Source organism: Procambarus clarkii, chromosome 19, assembly GCF_040958095.1.
Source record: "Procambarus clarkii isolate CNS0578487 chromosome 19, FALCON_Pclarkii_2.0, whole genome shotgun sequence".
NCBI lineage: Eukaryota > Metazoa > Arthropoda > Malacostraca > Decapoda > Cambaridae > Procambarus > Procambarus clarkii.
The window spans coordinates 19,953,025-19,980,640 of NC_091168.1; the positions used below are offsets into that span (position 1 = coordinate 19,953,025).

At 50.7% G+C, this 27,616-nt stretch overlaps 1 protein-coding gene across 44 annotated transcripts in view; it reads right to left on the minus strand.

Moving 5' to 3' along the window:
• The window catches only part of LOC123757502 (ensconsin), a 298,169-nt gene that overhangs the window by 146,663 nt on the left and 123,890 nt on the right, over window positions 1-27,616 (minus strand). Inside the window, exons 1-2 of one of the 44 annotated variants that reach the window (XM_045741192.2) lie at window positions 23,409-23,493; window positions 8,819-9,133 (exon numbers count right to left, since the gene is read on the minus strand). The exons of 42 other annotated variants lie outside the window; for them this stretch is intronic. In XM_045741192.2, coding sequence (XP_045597148.2) covers window positions 8,819-8,900 — 82 coding nt within the window. In that variant the 5' untranslated portion in view covers window positions 8,901-9,133; window positions 23,409-23,493. Of the gene's footprint in view, window positions 1-8,818; window positions 9,134-23,408; window positions 23,494-27,616 lie in introns of those variants that run through there. One more of the 44 variants, XM_069327072.1, reaches the window with a different exon arrangement.

Here is a 27,616-nt window from a genome sequence, read left to right on the forward strand (position 1 = left end):
GACTGGTCAGGGACCGGGCCGCGGGGACGGTGATCCCCGAAATCAACGCAAGGGAAACGCTAGTTACAGGAGTGGGTTCTTGAGGTTATCTTGAGATGATTTCGGGGCTTTTTAGTGTCCCCGCGGCCCGGTCCTCGACCAGGCCTCCACCCCCAGGAAACAGCCCGTGACAGCTGACTAACTCCCAGGTACCTATTTACTGCTAGGTAACAGGGGCATTCAGGGTGAAAGAAACTTTGCCCATTTGTTTCTGCCTCGTGCGGGAATCGAACCCGCGCCACAGAATTACGAATCCTGCGCGCTATCCACCAGGCTACGAGGCCCCTTAGAGTGGGGGGGATAGAGTGGGTGTGTAGGGTGGGGGGAAGAGGGGGTGCGAGTCTGAGGGTGTGGCAGTCCACTCCCCCCCCCCCTGTGCAGGAAACTAACCAGAGCAACATGGCGGCCCACGCCCCCTACACTACGTCACACCATGACCCCCACCTACACTACGTCACACCATGACCCCCACCTACACTACGTCACACCATGACCCCCACCTACACTACGTCACACCATGACCCCCACCTACACTACGTCACCCCCCCCCCCACCTACACCCCAACATTAACACCTTGTGAAACACAAAACCAAAATTAAAAAAAAAAGAAACAGTACAGAAGTTTGCAAGAAGACTAAACCTCGCCTCATAACCTAACCGTCGAAACTGTTAGGTTATGAGGCAACAAGCACATGAAGGGTGGTAGGCGATAAAGAGCTTAAACCTCACTAGCCCCTCCAAGTGACTGTTAGGTCAGCATCATAAACTTTCCCCAGTCAAAGTGGCACCATCCAGTATGGTGAAGAGTGACGGGCGTGACGTGCTCACCATCACACTCACCAGCTGGTGGAGAGTCTTCCCACTATCACATCCTTGTCTGCCTCTACACTATACTTCACAGTAACCACCGACACATTACTGTAATGGTCACTACAGCTCTAACTTAACACTTACTTTTAAGGCATCGATCACTTCGGTAAAAAGGTTCCAATTAGTTCAAATTAAAGAGAGGGAATAATGACTGAGCATCGTGTGTTCGACAGGTGCCTGGGTTCGTAGGTTTGGCTAATCAGTCGAAAGAGTGCCAATTCGAGGAGTGCCAGCTGTCAGGAGCGCCAAATGGAGCGAACTGGCCGTTTAGAGGACAATGGAAGAGGCTGTGCAGGCCAGGAGACCTATGGTGACATGTTCAAGTTCCGGGAACATCGATCAAGAGGATAAGTTTACCTGTAGTCCATGTCTAGGGTTCTACTGTCAGCCCAGGCTTGTCTAATGATATCTTGAGCAATTAGGCTGTTGCTTGCAGCGACCCGCACCGCTGTGTGTTAGGCCTATAATGCCACACAAAGACAGGTAACTTACATACAGGCCCCCCCCCCACCCTTAGCAATCTCTCACATACACCCTTCCCCTACACACAACAACAACTAGACACATACACTGGTCAACAACTGCCAGCGAGGGAGAGGCTGGACACACACACATGGAGTGAGTGTACTCGCTACACCCGTGTCCGGCCCACTTAATGTATCATGCTTCTTATCCCTCAAGCCTGCCCCGGGCCCCCTCCCCGCTCTCTTACTCCAGTATGATTACATTTTGAGTGTTTTGTGCAATCACACACACACTTGCCTCCGGTGTGATTGCGTGAAGCCTTCAACACTACGGTGTTGAAGGCTTTCCGATAGTCCAATACACAGTCCGCCCACCTTCGTCTATTTTGTATGATCTCCGTCACCCTTCTCCAGCTGGCAGTGGTTCACCCTCCGTCACGCAGCCTTCCCTCCGCCTGGCCGCCTCTTCCTCGGCCTCCCCGGAAGGCCAAAAATACCGGTGTGTGCTAAGGCAACCCTCCCCACAGGGTAATGGGGGAGTAGGGCATCACTACCTCCCCTGAGGCTGGCTGAGCATAACTCTCTCTCGCTGCCCTGCCCTGCCCTGCCCCGCCTCACCCCGCCTCACCCCGCCCCGCCCCGCCTCGCCCCTGGGGGGGGGGAGGAGGGACAAGCACTAATCCCCAGCCACAAAAATCAAGGCTTGTCACCCCAGTTGCTTCAGATTACTTAAGTCACCGATAATGTTACCGACCGGCGATGGCATCTACGTTTTCTATGTTCCCGAAGAGTGATTTGGATTGGCCAACGGCCAATCAATAAGAGAAACATATTTCAATAAGAGAAAATATATTCTAACAGCGTAGGCCTACCTGCGTCCTGGGGGCAGCCCTATCAGCCGCCTGGTTTTGTATAATACTGAAAATAGAACTTCATTTCCTGGCCCCACGCCACCCAAGTATAGCAAACTGTCTACATTATGACCAGAGAGAAAGAGAGAGAACAAGAGAGAGAGAGAGAAAGAGAGAAAGAGAGAGATGGGGGGGGGGATTATCACTGGGTATGAAAGTGCTTCACAAGTCCCTCCACTCCTCTCATATCTTGACACCGTACACCTTGCGAGGGCTCCCAGGATCAACGCCCCCGCGGCCCGGTCTCCTGATGTTTGGTGGTGGTCTGGTCGACCAAGCCGTTGGACGCGGCTGCTCACAGCCTGGCTGATCAGGTATCCTTTGGAGGCGTTGATCAGGTTCTCTTACCAACAGTGTGAGAGGTCGGCCAGTTATGCCTCTTATGTGAAGAGGGAGAGTGCTCTTAACTCTGGGGCCCTCACCATCTCACTCAACCTTAACTCTCTTCACTCACCCATCACTCACGTCACCCACCCATCACTCATCACACAACCTCTAGTCGCTAACCTCTAAACCCATAAGGATTGTACCTGGATAGGTGGTTCCTGGAGTTCCTCCACTCCCCCTCTTCCCAATCCACCATACTATCCCCCAAGCCTACCACTGCCGCCTCACCCTCAGCACCACCTGGCGACTATCCCCGACCCTCCACACCCTATCCTCCGCCCTAGCAACATCCCTGGAAGCGTCCCTCCCTACCACCAGGCTTCTGGTGGAAGGCTCTTTCATACATTATGCACCCCATACACATCTTGGCAGCGAAGAGGAGGGGGGGGGGGGCCAACCATACAAAAGTACATGATGGGGCCCAGGAGCCCAGCTTCAACACAGCTTACGGCACCAATGAGCAACATTTACAGCGTTGCATAAAACATGTGCATTCCAGTAAGGGAAGATGTTGATCCACTTAAGTCCTCCCCCCCCCCCCCCCGACCAGGGTGAAGTACTAGGGGGGGGGGGGGAGTGACCTTCCCGGGGACCTGGCAAGTCCCGCCAACAGTAACGTGTCAAGCTGTCCCACCATTGTTGGGGGGACAGGAGTATGGGGGACGGTTAAGGGGGGAGGGAAGCAAAGGCTGGGATGATATTACTTTTACTAATATCCTAGGTGGACAATACCTGCCAGGATAGCACCAAACTTGGTTGCCCCAGCGCCACCTGGCCGCGTCACCTGGCACCGTCACCTGGCACCGTCACCTGGCAGCGTCACCTGGCAGCGTCACCTGGCACCGTCACCTAAGCACTAGGATGACCAGGTGAGACACTCAAGAGAAGTGAGGAGGTCCGAGGTAACCCAACACCCTGGTGACAACCTCCACACTCTAGGTGTTAGCTCCAGACGTGTCTGTCTGTCTGTCTCGCTAAAGTGATACAAAAATCAGTAGTCTATGATCCCCATTTGTTGGGTCCGTGGTATAGCAACTCGTCCTCAGGCCATTCCATCCAGCGGCCGGCCCCAAAGACGCGTTAATTAATTTTAACATGCTCTTCATTCAAAATAGGAATTCTCAAATTTATATTATTATATTGTGCATATTTAGGCACTGATTAGGTTAGGTGCCCATGAGCCGTGTGGAACACAGACCAGACGGCGAGACCTTGAATTACCTTAAATTTAAGGCGATTTTCCAGCCGGGTCGTCTGCCTGGTCAACCATTCTATTACAAGCAGCTACACACAATCTCTCATATCAATCACAGTCCCATTAATTAGGCACCAATTTGGAGACGTTGCCCGACAACCGAGAAACCGGGACCCAAGAACTGAAGCGCAACCCAAACTAGACTAGGCTAGTACAGTCTGGCCGCCTCAGAGTTACCTGCTTGATGGGGTTCTGGGAGTTGTTCTACTCCCCAAGCCCGACCCGAGGCCAGGCTCGACTTGTGAGAGTTTGGTCCACCAGGCTGTTGCTTGGAGCGGCCCGAGGCCAGGCTCGACTTGTGAGAGTTTGGTCCACCAGGCTGTTGCTTGGAGCGGCCCGAGGCCAGGCTCGACTTGTGAGAGTTTGGTCCACCAGGCTGTTGCTTGGAGCGGCCCGAGGCCAGGCTCGACTTGTGAGAGTTTGGTCCACCAGGCTGTTGCTTGGAGCGGCCCGAGGCCAGGCTCGACTTGTGAGAGTTTGGTCCACCAGGCTGTTGCTTGGAGCGGCCCGAGGCCAGGCTCGACTTGTGAGAGTTTGGTCCACCAGGCTGTTGCTTGGAGCGGCCCGAGGCCAGGCTCGACTTGTGAGAGTTTGGTCCACCAGGCTGTTGCTTGGAGCGGCCCGAGGCCAGGCTCGACTTGTGAGAGTTTGGTCCACCAGGCTGTTGCTTGGTATCCCCACCAACCTTCCCGACAGCCACTAACATCCATATAACACCACAACCGAGTGCCTGATCAACCAGGCTGTGTTGGGCACTTTAGTGACGTTGGCAACGCCCAGGAGGATGGGCTGTGGGACGTCAGGTGGCATTAGGCCTATATCAAGATGCCACAGTACCTACGTAGGCCTACATGTGCAAATGTGGGTGCGTTCTATGGGCCAGGATTTGAATAGCGGCCCCCCCCCCCCATGGGTCCATGTTAGTGTGTGAGCGCTAGGTGAGTAGGCCTACCTACTGACCTCCCCCTCAAGTACCCACCTTAATCTCCCTATCTAGTTTGTACGTATTATGTTGCGTGTGTGTGTCACGCACACTGTGTTGCGTGAGTGTGCACTCGCGTGTCTTAGTATAGTGCGACCCCCTCCCCACCGTGGAGATGGACAGACGAGGGGTGCTGGGGAGACGGGTGGGGTAGCTGGGAGGGACCTTCAGAAGGGGGTGAGAGGGGCATTGGCGACTGCGAGAGGGAGAGGTCGCTGAGGAAACGATGGGGGGGGGGGGGGAAGAAAGACTGAGGGGGTACGGGTGACTGTGGAAGGGGGTGCTGTGTGACGGGTGAGGGAGGGGGGGGGACAGTAGTGACTGTCACAGAAAATTCCCGGAGGAGGAGGAGCACTAAGGCCCAACACCACGCCCAGTGTCCTCTCCACACCCTGACCATCCACCACACCTGACACACCAGACACACGCATAAAGGACACTACATACACCATATTGGCTCATACGATGCCGCTTAATACATAAATACATTCAAAACCATGTCTAACCTGCGCTTGAAACAATTCAGGGATCCCCACGTCTCCGAACGTGGTAGTGTTGGTGATTCCATAAACCATCAACAATGTTTCCAAGCCCGTATTTACCCAGGTCTTAGCTGAATCTAATCAGCTATTTATTTCACTGTTTCGGGTTTTATTGTACTCGTATTTAAACCCTTATTAATATTACCTATATTATATCATTTTATACATTTACACACTTCAATTACTTGCTCTTTGTCTTAGGAGTTGTTTAAGATGTTTAAGACTCGCTACCTGGAACAAAAAGTTCCAAGTAGCACGGGCTATGGTGAGCCCGTAGTGGGCTAAGCTTATGAAATCTCTCTTCATAAGAAAGGTTTCGAATTCCTGGGATTAATTTTGTCATGCTCTCTGTACTCCTTGCAATGAAACCCCAACTTTATAGCGTCAAAGGGAAAATTCCATCTACCCTCCCCAAAGGGGGGGAAATGCTACCCTCCCCAAAGGGGGGGGGGGAAACGCTACCCTCCCCAAAGGGGGGGGGGAAATGCTACCCTCCCCAAAGGGGGGGGGGGAAACTGCTACCCTCCCCAAAGGGGGGGGGGGAAACGCTACCCTCCCCAAAGGGGGGGGGGAAACGCTACCCTCCCCAAGGGGGGGGGGGGAACGCTACCCTCCCCAAAGGGGGGGGGAAATGCTACCCTCCCCAAAGGGGGGGGAAATGCTACCCTCCCCAAAGGGGGGTGGGGGAAATGCTACCCTCCCCAAAGGGGGGTGGGGGAAATGCTACCCTCCCCAAAGGGGGGTGGGGGAAATGCTACCCTCCCCAAAGGGGGGGGAAATGCTACCCTCCCCAAAGGGGGGGGGAATGCTACCCTCCCCAAAGGGGGGGGGGAAATGCTACCCTCCCCAAAGGGGGGGGGGGGAAATGCTACCCTCCCCAAAGGGGGGGGGGGGGGGGGAACTGCTACCCTCCCCAAAGGGGGGGAACGCTACCCTCCCCAAAGGGGGGGAACGCTACCCTCCCCAAAGGGGGGGGAAACGCTACCCTCCCCAAAGGGGGGGAAACGCTACCCTCCCCAAAGGGGGGGAAACGCTACCCTCCCCAAAGGGGGGGGGAAACGCTACCCTCCCCAAAGGGGGGGGGAAACGCTACCCTCCCCAAAGGGGGGGGGGAAACGCTACCCTCCCCAAAGGGGGGGGGGGGAAACGCTACCCTCCCCAAAGGGCGGGGGGAAACGCTACCCTCCCCAAAGGGGGGGGGGAAACGCTACCCTCCCCAAAGGGGGGGGGAAACGCTACCCTCCCCAAAGGGGGGGGGAAACGCTACCCTCCCCAAAGGGGGGGGGGAAACGCTACCCTCCCCAAAGGGGGGGGAAACGCTACCCTCCCCAAAGGGGGGGGGGAAACGCTACCCTCCCCAAAGGGGGGGGAAACGCTACCCTCCCCAAAGGGGGGGGAACGCTACCCTCCCCAAAGGGGGGGGGAAACGCTACCCTCCCCAAAGGGGGGGGGGAAACGCTACCCTCCCCAAAGGGGGCACCAATACCCAGCCCTGACGACCCCCACTGCCCATCCTGGCCCCAGTGGGGCACAACAACTCCCCCCACCGGTGAAAATGAGCCAGAATGCGGAACTCATAATTAGCGCAGAGTAATTAAAAGGTGCACCAGACTGGAGAGCCAATGGTGGGGACTCCACGCTCCCTACAGTGGTGCACTGTTCCCCCGTCACCCCCACCACTGGTCACCAGGGAGGAGGACCACCACCACCACTGGTCAGAGAGCCTCCTGGAGGGGCGCCGACGCACAGGAGAACCTTGGCAGCTGCAGCCCTGCACCGCCTGCCCACCGATCGATACCCGCACTCTACACCAGGAGCACACGCGCGCTCTACACCAGGCGCGCACGCACGCCTTACACCAGGCGCGCACGCATGCACGCCCACCTTATCAACCAGGCTGTGATTCAGACACCATCTGTCTGCTCGCAGCCGCGTCCAACAATTTGGTTGATCAGACCACCAACCAGGTCTGGTCAGAGACCGGGCCGCGAGGAGACTGGTCCTCTGAACCAGCGCAAGGTAACCGCATGCCCTGAACTAGCGTCAATAAGCTGATAAACAAGGTTGTTCTTGTTGTTAGGGTCCCGTCTACTCCGTCACTTATAACTGTACACCAGTTTAGTCAGTCGAGAGGCGGGACCAAAGAGCCGAAGCTCAACTCCCCCAAGCGCAACTAGACGAGCACACACACACACACACACTACACACAACACAACACACACACAACACACACACGCCCACACACACACACACACACAACACACACACGCCCACACACACACGCCACACACACACGCCCACACACTAATAACTGGCCATAAGAAGCCAGGACTTAGATGGTAGTGATGCCTCCTCACGCTCTCCAGCGGAGACCAGACGCTGGGCACACGGCCCGGCGCCTGTCTGTAGGTCTGGTGACGGGCCACTAGTGAGCTGGGTTACACCTTTGTCCTACTACCTGCACCAGGGACGATGAAAGCTAGGACACAAGGGTGTACCCTGGCGTGTCAAGAGCGGGGTACACACCCACGGATGCTCTGGCCCGCTACACCCGTTTGAGATTTCAACCAACATGTTTAACCTTTGTAACACAACGTCTTTGATGAATACAAAACGAGTCAAGGATGGTCGAGTCTGGCTGAAGACTGAGTCCTCTCACCCACCCACACACCCACACACACACTACCCAAGACGGTCCAAAGCTTTCTTCACAGCTTCGGTATCTGCCCACTTCCGGTAATCCTTATATAGGTCTATCTTGTATACAGTACGGCAGGAACGAGCATATTATTCAACAATTTTGCAGATTTGTGCAATATTGCTTCACGAATGTCCTCAGCGAACACACACTCGCGAAAACAACCAAACTATGGAATGATGGAATGCACACACTTATTGGAAAATCCTAAGGGAGTTAAACTTAGCGCCAATCGAAGAAATAAGGAAGACATGATCACTATATACAAAATACCGGGGAACAGACGGATCAGGACAAGGACTGACTACTGAACTTGGCATCGTCGATAGTAGACGAAGATTAATATTGTGTGTTTCAGAAGTGAGGGTTTAGGTTAAACCCAGGAGCTGAAGCCCAGCCAGCACAACTAGGCAATTCCAGGCACCACTTAGCGTAGGAGGGGAGATAAACACGGCCCAACTACATGTAGATGCTATATTATATTTTTAGTTTATTTCATGGTGGTGGAAGTGTTATAGGTGGATGCTGGGCCTAACTACCCAGGTGATTAGGGGCCCCACTACCCAGTTAGACCCTAGGTACCTGGGTAGTTAGGCCCTAGGTACTAGGTACCTGATAAGTGCCTAGGGCCTAACTACCCAGTGTAACAAAGACAGACACAGTACTCACCGTTGTTCATGGTAGTGTTGACGTGGGTGTACTGTGAAGCAAGATGCTGCACCATTCTTGTACTGTGTGCCACTGGGGACATCCCCGGCCTCACGCCTCGCCTCCACTTGCTGACGCTAACTCACGCTAGCCTCACAAGTGAACTCACAATTACAACACTTAATCACTTATCGATCTTATACATTTGTATTAAAGAATTGACGTTGTCAGGTATTCCTCTCTCGTTTTGGTTTAGTTCTATTCTACAATATTTTCTGGCAATATTAGTTACACATTTCTACGGGTCTTGTCATGTTGTGACCTTAGTCATGACTTCTGAAATAGTAAGAAACACTGTTTATAGCGAACGAATCGTATACTGTAGATCAAGAACCGCTTAAAGCGGACTATATACAACTTTAAAGAGGAAATGGCGGGGTTCCTCTTGGTAGGCAAGTGCCGGTTATTGTGGTAGTAGGGAGAGCAGACGTGATGTTTACCTCTATGTGTACCTGTGGTGGGTTTCCAGAGATGTGTCTTCTCAAGCCCAGCCTGAGGCCACCATCTCCTCATGGCCCCCAACCTTCTCAGCAACATCCTCCCCCTCCCCAGCCTTCACACACCACAGTGGCCCCGACGCGCGGTTCCGCTCCTCACCACTGATAAGCCAATCTTCCTCGCCTCTCAACCTTGCCCCCCTTACTTAAAAGAAACCTTTAAGCAACAAAGGTACAGAAATGACCACCTAAATCACCAATACACATGTCGGTCAAGGAAGGGTCTTGCCAGTCGGTCTCTGTGTGTAGATCGTAGCTCATTGAAAAAGATATTCATGGGTTGATATAGGCCTGCTTCAGGAGACAGAATGACGCAGCAAAGTAGGGTATAGGGTGCTTTAATGACTACAATTAAATAAACTTTTGTGAATAATGTGTACAAGCTCCCCCTCCCCCATAGCATCCTAGTAGGCCTAACAAACTTCAGCCAAGGCCTCGGGAAGAGAAGCACAGCTTGCAATGTGCTCAAGACACAGCAAGAGCGAGACCCCCAAACAATACGGAGACAGCGTTCTCCAAGATATTAAAGCAAACATCTGAATTACCCTTTTATGAACACCCAACTCTCCGGTCGACGACGAGAAACTTGGACCAGAGAAATAAAAGTTAGCGATCTACGAGTGAAACCATTAATGGAAGTTCAAGATAAATATTACAAAATACAAGTTGCTGATATTTAAGGAAACCCAAAACACGTCTATGTAAAACTGAAAAACTTTGTGCAAGGACAACGGAACATAACGTGGACAAAAACTGAGGACACCGTACGACTGCAGAGGACACCGTACGAGATGGAGAAGCCTGGGAGATGGCAGGAAAGATTGGGGGGCGTGTGTGGTGACTGACGGGAGGGAAGGTGCCACATCACGGTGACTATGAAGAGCGACCTGCACCACCACCACCAGCAGGCGACCTTGGCCGGCACGAGGAGCAGCAGCAGCAGGAGAGCAACTACCGCCGGAAACACCGGGGCTTCAACTCCCGCCCGCCTCCACCACTCCACATTCCTCCCAGCCTCGCCCCTCTGCCTCCCAACCTGGGTAAATACGGAGCCTGGGCCACCATTGGAGGGCTCCACCCCATCACTCAGGTGGCGAGGACGAACTAATGGAGGGATAGTGTGGACGGGGGGTAATGTCCGTCCTTGACTATACTCTTGACCGACGGTACTGCCGTCAACCCCACTCCATGAGGTCAGTTTAAGATGCCTTTCTGGCTTTCACCCAGTAAGTTCCACCTCCCCCCCCCCTCAGGTGAACCAAACGCCACCCCTAACTAGGGATCAACCGATCAACCAGCCCATTAATCAACCCCACCAGCAGGCCAGAATGAATGAATGACTGGCTGCTCCACCAGGTGGAGCAGCCAATCATATCCTTTAACCATGGCCTTTGTTTAAATTAAATTACAGTACATGTACTTTGGCTATCGTGTGAGCACACAGCGAGCGTGTCATCAATGAGTCGTGCGGCAGGTCTGGCCCCGCCGTCAACACACTCAACACCGCCCAGCTGTGTTGCAGAAATTGATGTTTCTGGAATTTACGGAGATGACGGAAGGCGGCTATCTGGGGTGGCAAGCGCTTACGTCATCACTTAAGGCAACAGCTGCGTCCTACGTAATCAACCCTACGACGTGCATGCACGCACACCCACGTGCATGCGCATACACACACATGCATGCGCGCGCACATCTCCACACACGCGTGGCAGCAATATGCAACACTCCGTGACCAACTATCAACTTCCGGATGAGTCGACTTTCTCGCAGATTTGTATTTATTTGCGGCCGCAACTGTGGTAATGGTGGTGGTGGTGATGGTGGTAGTGGTGGTGGTGGTCGTGGTCTACAATAGTACTTAAGATAGTGCTACAACAGTGTGTAACTACAAATGACTAGTGCTGGTTGCTTTAGAACACGTCACAAACACAGCAACAATATTGGGCATCATCATTGTTTACCTGTAGTCGGTTCCCAGAGTTCTACTCTTCAAGCTGGCGTGTTCCTGGCTGCTGTATTGAGCCCAAGTACCCAGAGCCGACACCACAGCCTCCACAAGTACCCAGAGCTGACACCACAGCCTCCACAAGTACCCAGAGCTGACACCACAGCCTCCACAAGTACCCAGAGCTGACACCACAGCCTCCACAAGTACCCAGAGCTGACGTCACACAAGTGCCAGACACGCCCAATAACGTCACCATCAACTGACATCTCTTCAAATACAGTTTGTACCAGTTCTCAAATCACAAGTTCTAGTGTATGGCCCAACTATTCAAACCCGAAAAATGGTCGACAAATATTTGTTTTCTACAGACGAATCCTGATCCCAGAGGAGGTACTTCTTTCTCAAATGAGAGTGAATTGTCTGAGAGAAATTGAAGGGTGCCTCTTCTGGGTCCTGCCAAATGAATGCAGGTATACCCAGTTTATGCACTTCCCACAGATGAATAATTTTACACCTTTCTACATTTGTATCATTATAGTTCTCATATTTACGTTTCAAACACGTGAAATTCACTCAAGAAGTCAAAACCTTAATCTTTCCAAGTTCACACGTAACTCGGTTGTCAATTTATCCGCACGTTTAAGTTCTTCAGATATTTCAAAATCCAACAATACCAAGAGTTATGCAATTTCTACGAATTTGTCGGCGCGTAGCTTGAACTTGAGAACATTTACCACAATACTCATCCTCAAGCAGGAGATCAACTTGGCCAGCTAGACGTAGAAGATCATCATGACTACATACACACACACACACACACACACACACACACACACACACACACACTACGACAGCTGCCCTCTACCAAGCCATCATGGAGAGTTGTGGTGCCCTGCAGCAGGAGGGAGCCCCACCGGGAGCAGCACCAGCAGGAGAGCTTATAAGACTTTCTCCAAGCTGTCGTCAGCCTCCTTTAGATATCACCTATTATTCGAGGCAGCCACCGCGACAGCCTCCCTCACCACAACACCGCACCAACAACGCCGCCCCCAGAGCCGTAGTTCACACTCCACAAGTACAACCGGGAAACTACGCCATCATTAACAACCTGCGTCACATTACCGTGCACTGTAACAACAACAACACTCGGGCAAATACATTATAAACGTTAACAACTTCAATTGACGTTCTTAATATTTCAGGTAAATATGAACCCCTTCACGTGGTAGACCACGTGAGGGGGTTTACGTCCCATTCTTGTGGAAGTTATCGACCAGGTGAGGCAGGGTCCAGTGCCCGTGTGGGGGGGGGGGGAGGGGAGGGAGGGGTGTCCAGTGACCAGGTAAACTGAGCCTCTTCCTCACCCTACCTCAGACGAGGGGTGGTGCTCTTCCAACTTGGAGAGGTGGCAGACACATGAGAGGGGTGAGAGGAGGGGTGAGAGGAGGGGTGAGGGGAGGGGTGAGGGGAGGGGTGAGGGGATAAAGCTCCGCTTCATTATGATCGTGTCTGCTTGTGGGTGAGGGGAAGGTGGAGGGAGGGGGGGTGGGGTGGGGGGTAGGAGCGCTGTTTTATAACTGTGGACCTGCTTGTTTGTGACCTACTGACGCTCACGACGACGACACCTCCAACCCGGGCCACGACACCTCCAACCCGGGCCACGACACCTCCAACCCGGGCCACACCACCACCACGCGGGGCCACGCTCACCCTATTCATTCCTCCATGTCTATGTTAACACGCGATGCAAAATAAACGAGACTAATAGAGTCGGATGAATACTGAAAAAACTAGACCTGACATCGCTAGAGAAAATGAGAGGAAGAGCGCTCAAGGTGGGCTTGCGGGCCGCTCCAAGCAACAGTCTGTTGGACCAAGGCCAGGTTTGAGGAGTAGAAAAACTACCAGAACCCTATCCAGGTACAATCCAGGTACCTGGGTAGATAAACACAATAGGAAGGATGGGAGAGGATACGACAAAGGGGAAAAGGGAGAGAGAGATTGGGAGAGGAAATGTAATGGAGGGGAGAGAGTGAACAAGGAAGAGTGTGAAGAGCAGACAGGACCAAATAATGCACCACCGATTGACTGACTGACGACACTGCCTTAAGTATCCACACATACACGTCTATGTGGGACGTGAGAGGCGGGACCAGAGAGCCAAAGCTCAACCCCTGAAAGCACAACTAGGCGAGTATACACACACACACGCATGCGTCACTTCCCCGTAATCAGTGGCAGGTAAGTAATTAAAGCCAAGTATACTATAAAAAAATCCCCATAATTTTGTAAACCAAGAATGCATTAGACTTTGGTAAAATTTAATTTGAATATATAAAACAAGAAGGCTTCAAAACTTTGCTAAGCTTAATCTAGCATCGTGCTAGTGTGGGCAACCCGTCCCCTCCACTACTGCGTCGCATAGACATAGTAGTATAACTCCTCAACGTTCAAAATATGATCTACTAAAAATAATAGCGGCAAGCAAAACTGACGGGCTGACGCGTTTTCTATTCGTGGAGGCCTGACTGGGCTGGGCTGGACATTTTGGTACATAATTTTTCCTTTGCAGGGAGGCTTGGAGAGGACGTGCCCCGTCCACAGTAAGTGTCAACACTCAGGTACGGTGGAGTGGTCTTGCATTCGTCCAGCAGCAACAGTGACGATGATCACCGCCACCACCAGGTGTGGTGCAGGGGGGGAGGGGGTCCTGGGAGGGGAGCCCCGTGACGTGCCAGCAGCGGAAGTGACCGACATGTTGGGGACGCAGACGTGTCTTGTCGCTAGATGCTGCTGTAACCACAACCCCCTTCCCCCCCCCTCCTGTCAGCCTCCACCACCACCACCACAGTCTCCCCGCCAGCCCCCACACAGGAGGACGACTACTTAACACAACACAGTCTGGAATGCTAAGACTCGCTACACATTGTGCTGGCAAGTGATGCATTACAACAATACCCAGAAGAGGGTCAAATGCCCTGGGAGGATTTAGCTAGGACTCTTTACCTGGAGTGTGCCTGAAGGTGGTTCTCAGAGTTCTTTTACTCCCCAACTCCGGCCTGGGGCCAGGCTTGTGTCGAGATAATTTCATCGCTAAGGCTGTTGCTTGGAGCGACTTGCAGGCCCACATACGCACAACAACCTGGTTGGTCCGGTACTTCTTGCACGAACGGCAGCATTGCAACAATGCCGGTAACCTTGACCACACTTGAGGAAAGGTGGCGATGAGAGACTAGTATGGAGAGTAATGCACCGCTGGAAGAGGTGGTTGCTGTATACAGCAGTAAGGTAGTAACAGGCAGAGAGGACACCAAGTATGGAGGACGCCTGATAAAGATGGGGAGGAAGACTGGAGTAAAGACGAGGTTATTACCGGTGGGAGGGGGGGGGGGGGGATAGGGCTCTCTTGTCTGGCAGCGCGCACCGGAAACTTCTACATACATTCATACATACATACATGCATGTATGAATGAATAGTTTGCCATTAAGTGTACGAGGAAGAACAGCAAGTGTTCAAGACGGACGTGTGTCAAATACGATCATAAAGTACCATATTACACTACACTAAAAACAAGCAAGGTTGTCGGTCACCGGTCCTGTCTGTCTGTACCTCGTGTGGTACACGTACTTTAGGTGGGGGTGAGGGAGGGGGGTGTAGATGGGGGCAGAACAAGGTGGGTGGCAGTGGTGGCTGCACCAGAGAGCCCACACCCAGGAGCCACTCCCATGACCCCTGTTGGGGGCTCCGGCCCTACAGTGTCTCTCAGCCTGAGTTTGTGTCAACTTTCTCTTCGCGCCTTACACGCCGCCGCCGCCTCCTGACACTCTTCTTCTTCCTCCTGACACTCCTCCTCCCGACACCACTTCTCCCCCAGCACAAAGGACGCTGGCATACCTTACAAACCTAGACCAGGGCTCTCTCACGATAATCTACACAACTTCTGTTGCACCAATACTTCAGCACCGGTCTCCAAGCCGCACTTCTTGAAGCCTAAAACCAACATTGAAAGAATAACAAAAGTTTGCAATCAAATTTGTGACAGAGCCTAAGAGGGCTGAACTATGAGGTAAGTTAAGGGAACTAGGCCTAACAAGCGTGAAGGAGAACAGGGGCACATGATTGAGGGGAATTGGCAAGGTGGACATGGAGACCCCTCTTTAACGTGAGAGAAACTATGAAGCAAGCACATGTTTGAAGCTGGAAATGCAAATGAGTAAACAAAAATATGCAAGGAATTACTCTTACTGGTAGTTAGTAAGAGGAATGCACTGAAAGTAGTTCGGGAAACACCTCCATTCAAAACTTTAAGGCCAGGGTCGACAAAGTTAAGAGTTACATTATAAAGCAAAGGTATAACAAGGCTAGAAGGAAGGGGGGGGGGATGTACAGAGCCAGACCTCACTCCCCCGTAGACAGTGACAGTAGGCGGTGTCAGACAGTAGTCAGTGACAGGTAAGTACCAGCCCCAACAACCAGCAGGAACACTATAGACCTCAACTGGTCTAGGAAACTTCCTCAAATTTGCGGGGTGGAACCAAAGAATTAGAGCCCAATTATTGACTACATTTACTCCAAATGGCGTTCTGAATAGTCACAAAACGCGCGCGCGCGCGCACACACACACACACACACACACACACACACACACACACACACACACACACACACACACAAAGTTTACTAAACAGTTTCTAGCCTGATAAAACAAACCCAAGATATAATTGGACCGTATAAGCGAGAGGGGAGTAAGGGTATACCCTCCGGGGCGGGCACAGCTCAGGACACAGACAAAGTGGTGTAATACACGCTAGGTAGACGTACAGAGACTACACCTAACCTAACCTGGTGTAGGTAGACGCTAGTGAACACAGGCGGCGCTGGCACGGCACAGGGGACACAGCGAGAGAAGGAGGAGGAGGAGAACAAGAGAAGAGGACAGGAAGGAAGTTAAACTGTACATTTAATTCACTTGTATCACCAGGGATTCGAACTCGGGGCCTTGAAAGACTGAAGAAGTCAAAAACAAGACCACCTGCAGGGACCAGACACCAGCAGCAGAGCCACGCCTGGCATCACCAAGGCTGCCCAAGGACACGGGTACAGTTACCCGCAAGGTAAAAAAATGTAAACAAAATACTTGATAATAAGAGAACTGCCAGAAACCTGGAAAAAGGCGCATGTAATGCTAATATTAATAAAGAAGAGAGGCAGCAGGAAGCAACATACCAGTGGAGAAAGCAAGCAGGAAGAAATTAGTAAAGCACCTTGAAAGGATGAACTTTTGAACTTGAGATCTCCTCCAAGGTCACCAACATACCACATGTCTGGGTACGCTGCATTATCCATGACTGTCAGGACGCATCTGAAGGATGATATGAAACCTCCCGTACTTCATAAAAGAATTTTTGAAAGAGTGATTCCTCTTAGGCCGGAACTGAAGAATGTGTATTTAAAAAGCTTTAATACTCTCGAGTTGGTTGTGAAGATCAATGTCTTACCAGCGCCCAGGCCTCCTGGGTTCCCTAGGGCTATATATTTACAACCTAGTTTAACTATCGTAACTTCTACCGCGCCTCCAACTCTCGGGAGAAAATTGCCTGTACAAATGGAAGATGACGACGCGCTTGAAAGAATGCAGCCCCCCCCCCCCCCCCGGGACAAACCGAAACGAATTGTCACGAGGTTTGAGGCTCTTCCTGTCGCGGAGATCTTGGCGATGACGGGCCCCAGAGACTGTCTATTTGTAGTCATTATCCCTCCCGCGGGGTTGGAGGGGTGGGGGTGTGGGGGTGTTTACTGTCACTCAATGGTGATGTTCACCATACTGTTCTGCCTCCCTCCCTCCCTCTCTCTCACCAGGTGCTCCCACTCTCCCAAGTGGGTCTCCTCCCTCCCCCCTCTCCCCCGACACCTTCACTAAACATTCAGAGAGACAGGCAACATACCAGAGCAGGGAGGGGGCCCAGCCACTCTCATCTCACCTGGACTCATCAATGACTTCATTACCGAGGTGTAAAGGAGGAAATGTATATATTTCTCTCTCAGAATGTTTGGCAATACGTTTATTGCTTGTGATGTGTGTGTATGTATGTATTAACACGTTGTACTGAACGGGGTGAGAATAGCTTGAGCTACCTCATCCCTTTGTGGGTATTTTACCTCAATAAACTTATTTCAATTTCAATTTCATGACCGGTTGACAACTTCACACTTGTCCTTATTAATACCGCCCCGGTACACCGGTATACCATTGTGGCCATATGCGTGGCCTATTACCTTCAAGTAGTTATCAAAAAACAAAGATAGCAACTGTCAAAAGAACGCGAGCAATTGTCAAAAAATAGGCCGTTATAAAAAGTAAGAAAGCAAGAAACTCGACAAAGAAGCAATTATCAAAAGTGATTATTAAAAGTAAGAAAGCAAGCTTTCCAATCATCCTGAAAATCTAGACATTGTACAAACGCCTACAATGACCGTTGACCACAATGTACATTACACTGTGATCAACGGTGAGCGGGACAATGGTATTCTGACAGCCAGCTGCGTCACATTCCAGAGCTGTCAAGTACCACTCACCGATCAGGAATCTGATTCACCGAGGATCTGGAGAAGCAGGTGACCAAGTCACTGATGGACAAGCCAATGTCGATAAACTGAACAATAGAAATAATAATGGGCAGGTTTCCATGGCATTTCCCAAACCAGCACAGTAGAATAACAACATACTGGAGCGAAAGATACGGAAGGAAATGCAGAATAGAACCCGTGAGGACACTGAACATCAGATGTCCACGGCTATTCAATACTCTCCCAGCAAGTATTTGAAATATTGCCGGAACAAAGGTGGACTTCAAGAACAAATTAGTTAAATTCTTGCAAGAAATGCCGGACCAACCGGGTTGTTATGGATATGTGGGCCTACGGACAGCAGCAACCAACAGCCTGTTGCACCAAGTTATCACAAGTCGAGCCTGGCTCCCTGGCCGTCTCAAAGTAGAACCACTCCCGAGAGCCTCTTCAGGTAAGATCCAGGTAACTGGTCATGAGTAAACCACTCTTCAGAAGTGAAATGTAGCAACACTTCTGTAACTCCAGCTTGATTAACGAGGTGTTGATGCAGGTCGAGCGTCCGTTAATCACCCTAGGAACACCCCCCTTCCCTATACCCAACCACTTGGGCTGGACGGTAGTGCGACGGTCTTGCTTCATGCAGGTCGGCGTTTAATCCCCGACCGTCCAAGTGGTTGGGTACCATTCCTTCCCTCCGTCCCATCCCAAATCCTTATCCTGACCCTTTCCCAGTGCTATATAGTCGCAATGGCTTGGTATTTTCCCCCGATAGATAGATCCCCCCCCCCCCCAACAACACCCAGCCTACATAATACAGGGTGTTTCCACCATACAAACCTCAGGTTTTCTACGAATGATTTTGTTAAGCCATCCTCCTAAAATGACAGTAATTACTGCAACTATTTGGTCACACACAAATGTGCTGTTCGATCCCCCAACAGTTCCCTTCTTGTATTACCGAACTGACTCAAATGGCATTCTAGAAAACTTATAACTGCAGAACCTGTCCAAGCCGTCCTGGGCCCAACACAGTACATGTATGTTGTATACTGCGTCTAGGAATGTTTGCTTTCCGGCTTTTATTCCTTGTCCTCTACAAAACTAATACAACGGAACCTCTCTGTATGGTAGCACTATCTTGACCAAATGGTTCCTGTAAGCACTCACTTTTTAGGAGGCTGAAGGTCATGTATTGGGTGTAAAGTAGTGGTCAACAGCCTAGCATCTCTCAGAGGTCTAGTATAGTATATTTTCGTTTTTCCATGGCGCAGGAGCTGGAACTTATCTTCTTTAAACATAATTGTGGCCCATTGAAAGGCTGTTATTTACATCTGATTAGAGGTTTGCTGTCTTCTGTGTTATCTACTCCCATGAAAATCTTAAATGTCATCTGCAAGGGACGACACGGTATTATAGTGTCTATGTGCGATATGGTGAGAAGGGTACTGGAGCGAGCACAGTATCCTGGGGCAATTGAGCTTGTCACGGTGGATGATCCGCATTTGACTTTGTTGACTGACATTCTGAATACATATATATACGGCTTACCCAACTCCATTAAACTTTGCACAAGTTAAAACTTAGAGAGATGACTGGCCATGTGTTCAACACGACCACGGTCAGCGTCAGAGGGTTCCAGCACTGCTGACGAAGGACGAGACACAGGAGGAGTGCCCGCCCGCATAATGCCAGGCACACAAGGTCGCTCAACACACTAGCGTCATAAAAACAGCAACTGAACGAGGGACCTCGACCAAAATAAACAAGCAAGCAGTGTTGTCAAGGGCGACGCCCCCTCCCCTACACTAGAGTGTACAAGTGAATGCTACACATTCATATATAGACATCCATACATGCTGAAACACATTCGAAGAACCTTCGAACGTAAACATTCGCAGGTCTATGTAACGGAGCAACCTTCGCTTGGCTATCATCATGTCAGCGAGGCGGACAGCCCGCCTGCTATCACATCACACACATCGTCACTTCTACAACTTTTTTTTTTCCCTGGACAACCTTTTCCTTTTCCGTCACCTTGACATGTTCGCCTCAACAGTTACTGTCCACGCCCATGGTGCCTGTGTGAAACAAGACAATTTTGATAATTACTTTATCTTCATCATACCTGCTTGATGGGGTTCTGGAAGTTGTTCTACTCCCGAAGCCCGGCCCGGGGCCAGGCTCGACTTGTGAAAGCTTGGTCCACCAGGCTGTTGCTTGGTGCGGCGCCAAGCAATTTTTGGTCAATGGCAATAACACCACAAGCCTTGAAGGCAACATGACTGGAGGGTCGAACAGCAAGAGCAAGAGACGAAAAATGGACTGGTTGACTAGACCACCATAAAGCAGGCCTTGCTAGAGACCGGGCCGCGGGGACGTTGATCCTCAGAACCAACGCACATGGTGGTTAGGTAATGATAATTATCATACCTAACGCTGGCACAACGAGGCAGCTACCATGCCCACCATTGGAACACGGCGTTGTGCAATAATGCTTAAAGTTAAATATGAGTGGTGCCAAGACGGGTAGAAGTGTCAACTGGCCGGCCGAGGAGGAGGTTGGGTTGCTTGACCAAGGCCAAGACTGGCCGGCCGAGTTAGGATGCTTAGCCGGGGCCAAGACGAGTAGACTGGGGAGAGTGGGAGGAGCCCAAAACGGGTAGATGGGGTCAGCTGGCCGCCCCAGGGCTACTGGCCGGGGTGCTTGACCGGGCCGTCAACGGGCCGTCTGGTGGCGGAAGAGATGACAGACTCTTGATCACCAGCAAGAGCAGCGGGTCCCCGGGTCACCCAAACTCCCACTCCTTCAACACTGCCAACGTGTACAAAACACATTTTGGAATGCAACTTTTCACATCAAAAATACATCCAAGAACTACCAAAAACAACCCTCAAATTCAAGGGCATTTGTACCCGTAGTTCGTGGGAGAAGTTCGCAACTGGCGAACAACGACAGACGCTAGGTGCTTCCTAGCTTCCTGTTCCAGCATAGTTAAGGCAGTTTATAGTGGCAAGGATTGTGATGTTGTGTACCTTGACTTTAGCAAAGCTTTTGATACAGTGCCACATGCAAGACTGATTAAAAAGATAGAGGCTCATGGTATTGGGGGTGCTATATTAAGCTGGATTAGGGCATGGTTATTCCAAAGGAAACAGAGTTAGTATAAATGGGGTCAAGTCAGAGTGGGAAAATGTTGTAAGTGGAGTGCCTCAAGGCTCTGTCTTGGGACCTCTGTTGTTTATAATATATATAAATGATTTAGATTCAGGTTTGAGTAGCAACATTTGCAAATTTGCCGATGATACAAAAATCGGCAGGGAAATTAACACGGAAGAAGACTCGCTATCACTTCAAGTTTATCTAAATAGGGTTTTGAAATGATTAAGAGATTGGCAGATCCAGTTTAATGCTGACAAATGTAAAGTTTTGAGGCTAGGTAATGATGGTAATTAGTTACAAGATACGAGCTAGATGGTGTCGAGATTGCCAAGTCGGATTACGAAAGGGATCTGGGAGTTATGATTAGTAAGAATTTAAACCCATAGGATCAATGCATGAATGCATGTTCGTAATAAGGCAAATAGGACACTGGGATTTATTAATCGGAGCGTTAGTAACGAAACACCTGGTGTTGTTCTTCAGCTACATCTTGTTCTGGTTAGGCCCTATTTAGATTATGCAGTTCAGTTTTGGTCGCCGTACTGTAGAATGGATATAAATTCACTTGAACGTGTTCAGCGTAGGATGACAAAGTTAATTCCCCAAATTAGAAATCTTTCATATGAAGAACGATTAACAAAGCTTAAATTGCATTCACTGGGAAGGCGAAGAGTTAGGGTAAGGAGATTGTTTCAAACGTGGGTTGGACATGTATACGAGTGGGATTGGGCGGTTATAAATAGGAGCTGCCTCATATGGGCCAATAGGCCTTCTGCAGTTACGTTTGTTTTTATGTAACCCTTCCTTCCCTTCCTAGCTGCTGTAACACTTCCTGGCTGGGGCAGCTATAAAGGTAGCCCCTTCCCCTATACAGGTAAAAGGTAGCCCCTTCCCCCTATACAGGTAAAAGGTAGCCCCTTCCCCCTATACAGGTAGAAGGTAGCCCCTTCCCCCTATACATGTGGAAGGTAGCCCCCCTATACAGGTAGAAGGTAGCCCCTTCCCCCTATACAGGTAGAAGGTAGCCCCCCCCCCCCTATACAGGTAGAAGGTAGTCCCTTCCCCCTATACATGTGGAAGGTAGCCCCCCCTATACAGGTAGAAGGTAGCCCCTTCCCCCTATACAGGTAGAAGGTAGCCCCTTCCCCCTATACATGTGGAAGGTAGCCCCCCTATACAGGTAGAAGGTAGTCCCTTCCCCCTATACAGGTAGAAGGTAACCCCTTCCCCCTATACAGGTAGAAGGTACCCCCCCCCCCCTCTCCCGAACAGCACGCATCGACCAATAACATTCCAGCAAGCATGTGACAGCGCCACAACCTCCCCGAGCACCTGGGGACGGTGCCCTTATGACCAGCTACACATGTGGGATCCCATATCCTTCCCGAGGTAAACATTCCCAACATCCGCGGTAAATGCGCACTAAAAGTTAACATTCTCGCCCCCAATGGTATTTAAAAGAGTTATGGAAATGGTGGGGAGCGCCCTGACGACGCCACTAGAGGTCCCGAGTCTGTGTTAACTCCTCCTGAATATGAGTCTTAATGCCGCTGCCGCCGCCGCCCTGCTACAACATGTCAACCATTCTCACAGCTGGCATTGATGCACTGTCAACATATTCACGTCTTGGGGGGCCAGTAATACTCTGTTACATAGTAAGGAAGCGTTAATAATATTGGTGATGGGTATGTAAGGGTTCAAGTCTGATGGTGGTTGCCGTGGATGGTGGTAGTGGAGACTGGTAGAGTGGTTGTGGGCGGCCAGAGAGGCAACATGGTAGAGAAGGGTGTAGCCACCACCACCCCAACAAGCGGGGCGGCCAATCACCGCCCACACGCCCACATGTAAACTTTCCACCAGCCTCCAAACAATCGCCCCGTAACAACCACAATCACATTAACAAACAGTTCACTTGATCCATAACAGTTACAATAATGGACACATTAACCTTCAGAGACTTAGCATTTCAATGTTTTTGAACATTTTAACCACTTGCAGCTAACTGCCAATTATGTTCTATGTCGTTCAAGTGTAACACTTAAGTCTACACATCACTTATGGGACCCTCACGAATGATCACTATGGGATATGATCCCAACTGGGACTGTATGGTTAAGCTCCAAGTTCAGAGGACAACTTAATGTTTACATTGGGACATGATCCCAGCTGAGGACACTATAATGTATCCCAGGTGGTGAGGCCAGCTGAGAACAGCTTATCCCAGCTGGGACAGCACGCGCCTCCCATCAGCTGGTACCCAACCACCCCCAACAGCTGGTCTATCACTCCCACACTACAATGGGTAATCACGCAACACTTTACACCATTCAAAGCCTAAGGCGAGCCAAGAGCTAAAGTGGGTAGCGGGAACACACCAGTGGCAGCGTACGTCCCCCACAGCAGCTGGGAAGCAACTAAAGTCTGGCGGGAATGTATCGCCCAAGAGAGAGAGAGAGAGAGAAGAGGGAGAGAGAGAGAGAGTCTGGAGACTCCATACGCTGCCACCGGCTCTCATTCAGCCCAATCGCTCCCACAACGCCACACAATAGCCGTAATATATCTAGCATCAACGAGATATATTACCTATATAGATTCAAAGTAACTCCAGACCTTGTTGATGGAGTCACAGCCGTGTGTTGAGGATATAGAGGCACTTGGCACCTCAGGTGGCGGGCGGCGGGGGTTACCAGACACCGCTGGACCGTCTCCTGTCGTCGTGACTCATCTTATAAATTATACTCTCCTCTGCCTCTATTTATCGCATCTAAAAACAACTACGTCCATTCATATCGGGTGATAAAACAAAAGGAAACACGTAAACGCGACATTCTTGGCCATTATGAAGTGGCGGTTACACGCTCTCCCAGATATGTGGGATGACGGCTCATGACGTCACCGAGATGAGACCCAAAATACACGCGCGCGCGCGCGAGCCATTTTCTAGAAATAAATGAAGCACGAGAGCTTTTTCTAAGTTAACCTTCACAAGGACTCCCCCGCCAGGCAATGGCAAGACACTAAATGACATCATTTCCCCCCCTTCCCCCGGCAGCTGTCAAGCGGCCGCCAAGCTGACGAAAACCCTGACGGTGACATATATTGAGAGCGAGTCCCGCAGGTGAGCAAGACCCGATGGCGGGTATGTAAACCTGTCTAGCGCGCCCTAGACGGCAGCCACGAGCACCCTCGGAAGGTGGGAGGGGACGGCAGCCAACAGTACCCAGGGAAGAAGGGCGGGGAGGAGACAGCAGCCAAGCGGTAAAAGGAGGGCAGAAGATGGCAGGAAGGAGAGGGGGGCCCGGAAATGACCTCTCAGGATCGGAAATGTCCCCCAGCGTGGGCGGGTATATCCACACACACGCTAATGTCTTAAGTCTCCCACCATATTAACAATTTTGTATCTAACATTATATTAGAATCTTGATTAGGCCTAGTTTGTTTAATTTTGTTTAGGCTTTCATGGCAATTATTGGACAATTAGTGGACCAAACTCTCACAAGTCAAGCCTGGCCTCGGGCCGGGCTTGGGGAGTAGAAATACTCCCAGAACCCCATCAACCAGGTAACTTGTTTGTGCTGTACGCACGTGAAGCATTTAGAGATGGGATTCGAACACAGGCCGGGAGCGAAACTCTGTTCGAGAAATGTTGGAACATAAACAGTGGGCCACGTGTAGTGTTTACATGTAGTGTTTACAAACAAAAGGGTGGAGGCAGGAAGGACGAGGGTTGGCCTTTGCGCCTGACAGCTGGGTGGACAGCGCTTCGGATTCGTAGTCCTGAGGGTTCCGGGTTCGATCCCCGGTGGAAGCGGAGACAAATGGGCAAAATGTTTCTTTTATCCTGATGCCTCTGTTACCTAGCAGTAAATAGGTACCTGGGAGTTAAACAGCTGCTACGGGCTGCTTCCTGAGGGTGGAGGCCTGGTCGAGGACCGGGCCGCGGGGACACTAAGCCCCGAAATCATCTCAAGATAACTTCAAAAAGCTTACGACCAGGACGAGCCGAGTCTGGTGGTTCACGACACGAACTCAACACGTCAGGTTGGGCGACCAGACTGTGGAGTGCTCCACACAATAGTGTTGTAGACCACAAGTGCTCCACACAACAGTGTTGCAGGACACAAGTGCTCCACACAACACTGTTGCAGGACACAAGTGCTCCACACAACAGTGTTGTAGACCACAAGTGCTCCACACAACAGTGTTGTAGACCACAAGTGTTCCACACAACAGTGTTGCAGACCACAAGTGTTCCACACAACAGTGTTGCAGGCCACAAGTGCTCCACACAACAGTGTTGCAGGCCACAAGTGCTCCACACAACAGTGTTGCACCACCACACCCCCGTGCCCCGGTGCCACAACCACCGCTGGTCCAACAATGGTGCCAGGAAGTGCCCGGTTACAACACAACAGTTGACTAAGGGACGACGGTAACGGACACTACTTAAATGGGACAATATATTTGTGTAATAGAAAGGGGATGTTGCTATATGCGTTGTGAGGTAGCAGCACGAGCTCTTCTCTACCATCTCTCACTCCGTAACATTTACAACAGTTTGGCTTAACCAGAAACATACGAACCCAAACAACCCAACTAACCTAATGAGGTCGATACATAGAAAACGAACATTTTACGGTGCATGAAGTCTTACTAATAAGTCGTGTATTTTTAACGCATTGGTCGATTCCGTAAAAATTGCGACGTATAGGAGAGATTTATAGTGCCCTACGCTGCTAGCCACAACAGTCGTCTGTACCATTCTAGTGAGTTCTCTGGGAGCTTCTGGAGGTTCTACCGTGAGCCTGTGTGTGTGGGGTCGGGTCAAGTGTAAAAAACAAGGTTGGACTCCGGTTCGGGGCCTCCAGAACTTCCCAGAGAACTTGGTAGAGTTGTGAGTGGGTCGACTTGTACCATCGTGGCCGAGTCGGTTAAGGCAGGTGTCTGGGAATCACCAGAACGCAAGATCGAGTCATTACAGTGCCTCAAAATGATTTTTATTGATATATCACGACATTGTGATATATATATATATTTTTTTTTTTTTTAAAGTTTGTGAGGGTACCACCTCTGGTGCCAATGTGGGGACCCATAGTCTCGGAGAAGAAAATAAAAAGTATTCAGAGGAGACCTTGTGGTTTCTCACTGAACCCTAATGTTATCTTCTCCTACCACCCCCATTCTTTTGTGTGCATATATATATATATATATATATATATATATATATATAACTGAAAACTCACACCCCAGAAGTGACTCGAACCCATACTCCCACAACTGGTATGTACAGGGACGCCTTAATCCGCTTGACCATCACGACCGGACATAAGGAAGTGATAGCCGAGGCTATATGAACCACTTCCCCGCCGGCACTCGGATGGTAATCTTGGGCATAGCATTTTATCAAATCACCTCATTCTTTGGGGCACACGTGAGGAACACAAATGCAAACAAGCCTGAATGGTCCCCAGGACTATATACAACTGAAAACTCACACCCCAGAAGTGACTCGAACCCATACTCCCACAACTGGTATGTACAGGGACGCCTTAATCCGCTTGACCATCACGACCGGACATAAGGAAGTGATAGCCGAGGCTATATGAACCACTTCCCCGCCGGCACTCGGATGGTAATCTTGGGCATAGCATTTTATCAAATCACCTCATTCTTTGGGGCACACGTGAGGAACACAAATGCAAACAAGCCTGAATGGTCCCCAGGACTATATACAACTGAAAACTCACACCCCAGAAGTGACTCGAACCCATACTCCCACAACTGGTATGTACAGGGACGCCTTAATCCGCTTGACCATCACGACCGGACATAAGGAAGTGATAGCCGAGGCTATATGAACCACTTCCCCGCCGGCACTCGGATGGTAATCTTGGGCATAGCATTTTATCAAATCACCTCATTCTTTGGGGCACACGTGAGGAACACAAATGCAAACAAGCCTGAATGGTCCCCAGGACTATATACAACTGAAAACTCACACCCCAGAAGTGACTCGAACCCATACTCCCACAACTGGTATGTACAGGGACGCCTTAATCCGCTTGACCATCACGACCGGACATAAGGAAGTGATAGCCGAGGCTATATGAACCACTTCCCCGCCGGCACTCGGATGGTAATCTTGGGCATAGCATTTTATCAAATCACCTCATTCTTTGGGGCACACGTGAGGAACACAAATGCAAACAAGCCTGAATGGTCCCCAGGACTATATACAACTGAAAACTCACACCCCAGAAGTGACTCGAACCCATACTCCCACAACTGGTATGTACAGGGACGCCTTAATCCGCTTGACCATCACGACCGGACATAAGGAAGTGATAGCCGAGGCTATATGAACCACTTCCCCGCCGGCACTCGGATGGTAATCTTGGGCATAGCATTTTATCAAATCACCTCATTCTTTGGGGCACACGTGAGGAACACAAATGCAAACAAGCCTGAATGGTCCCCAGGACTATATACAACTGAAAACTCACACCCCAGAAGTGACTCGAACCCATACTCCCACAACTGGTATGTACAGGGACGCCTTAATCCGCTTGACCATCACGACCGG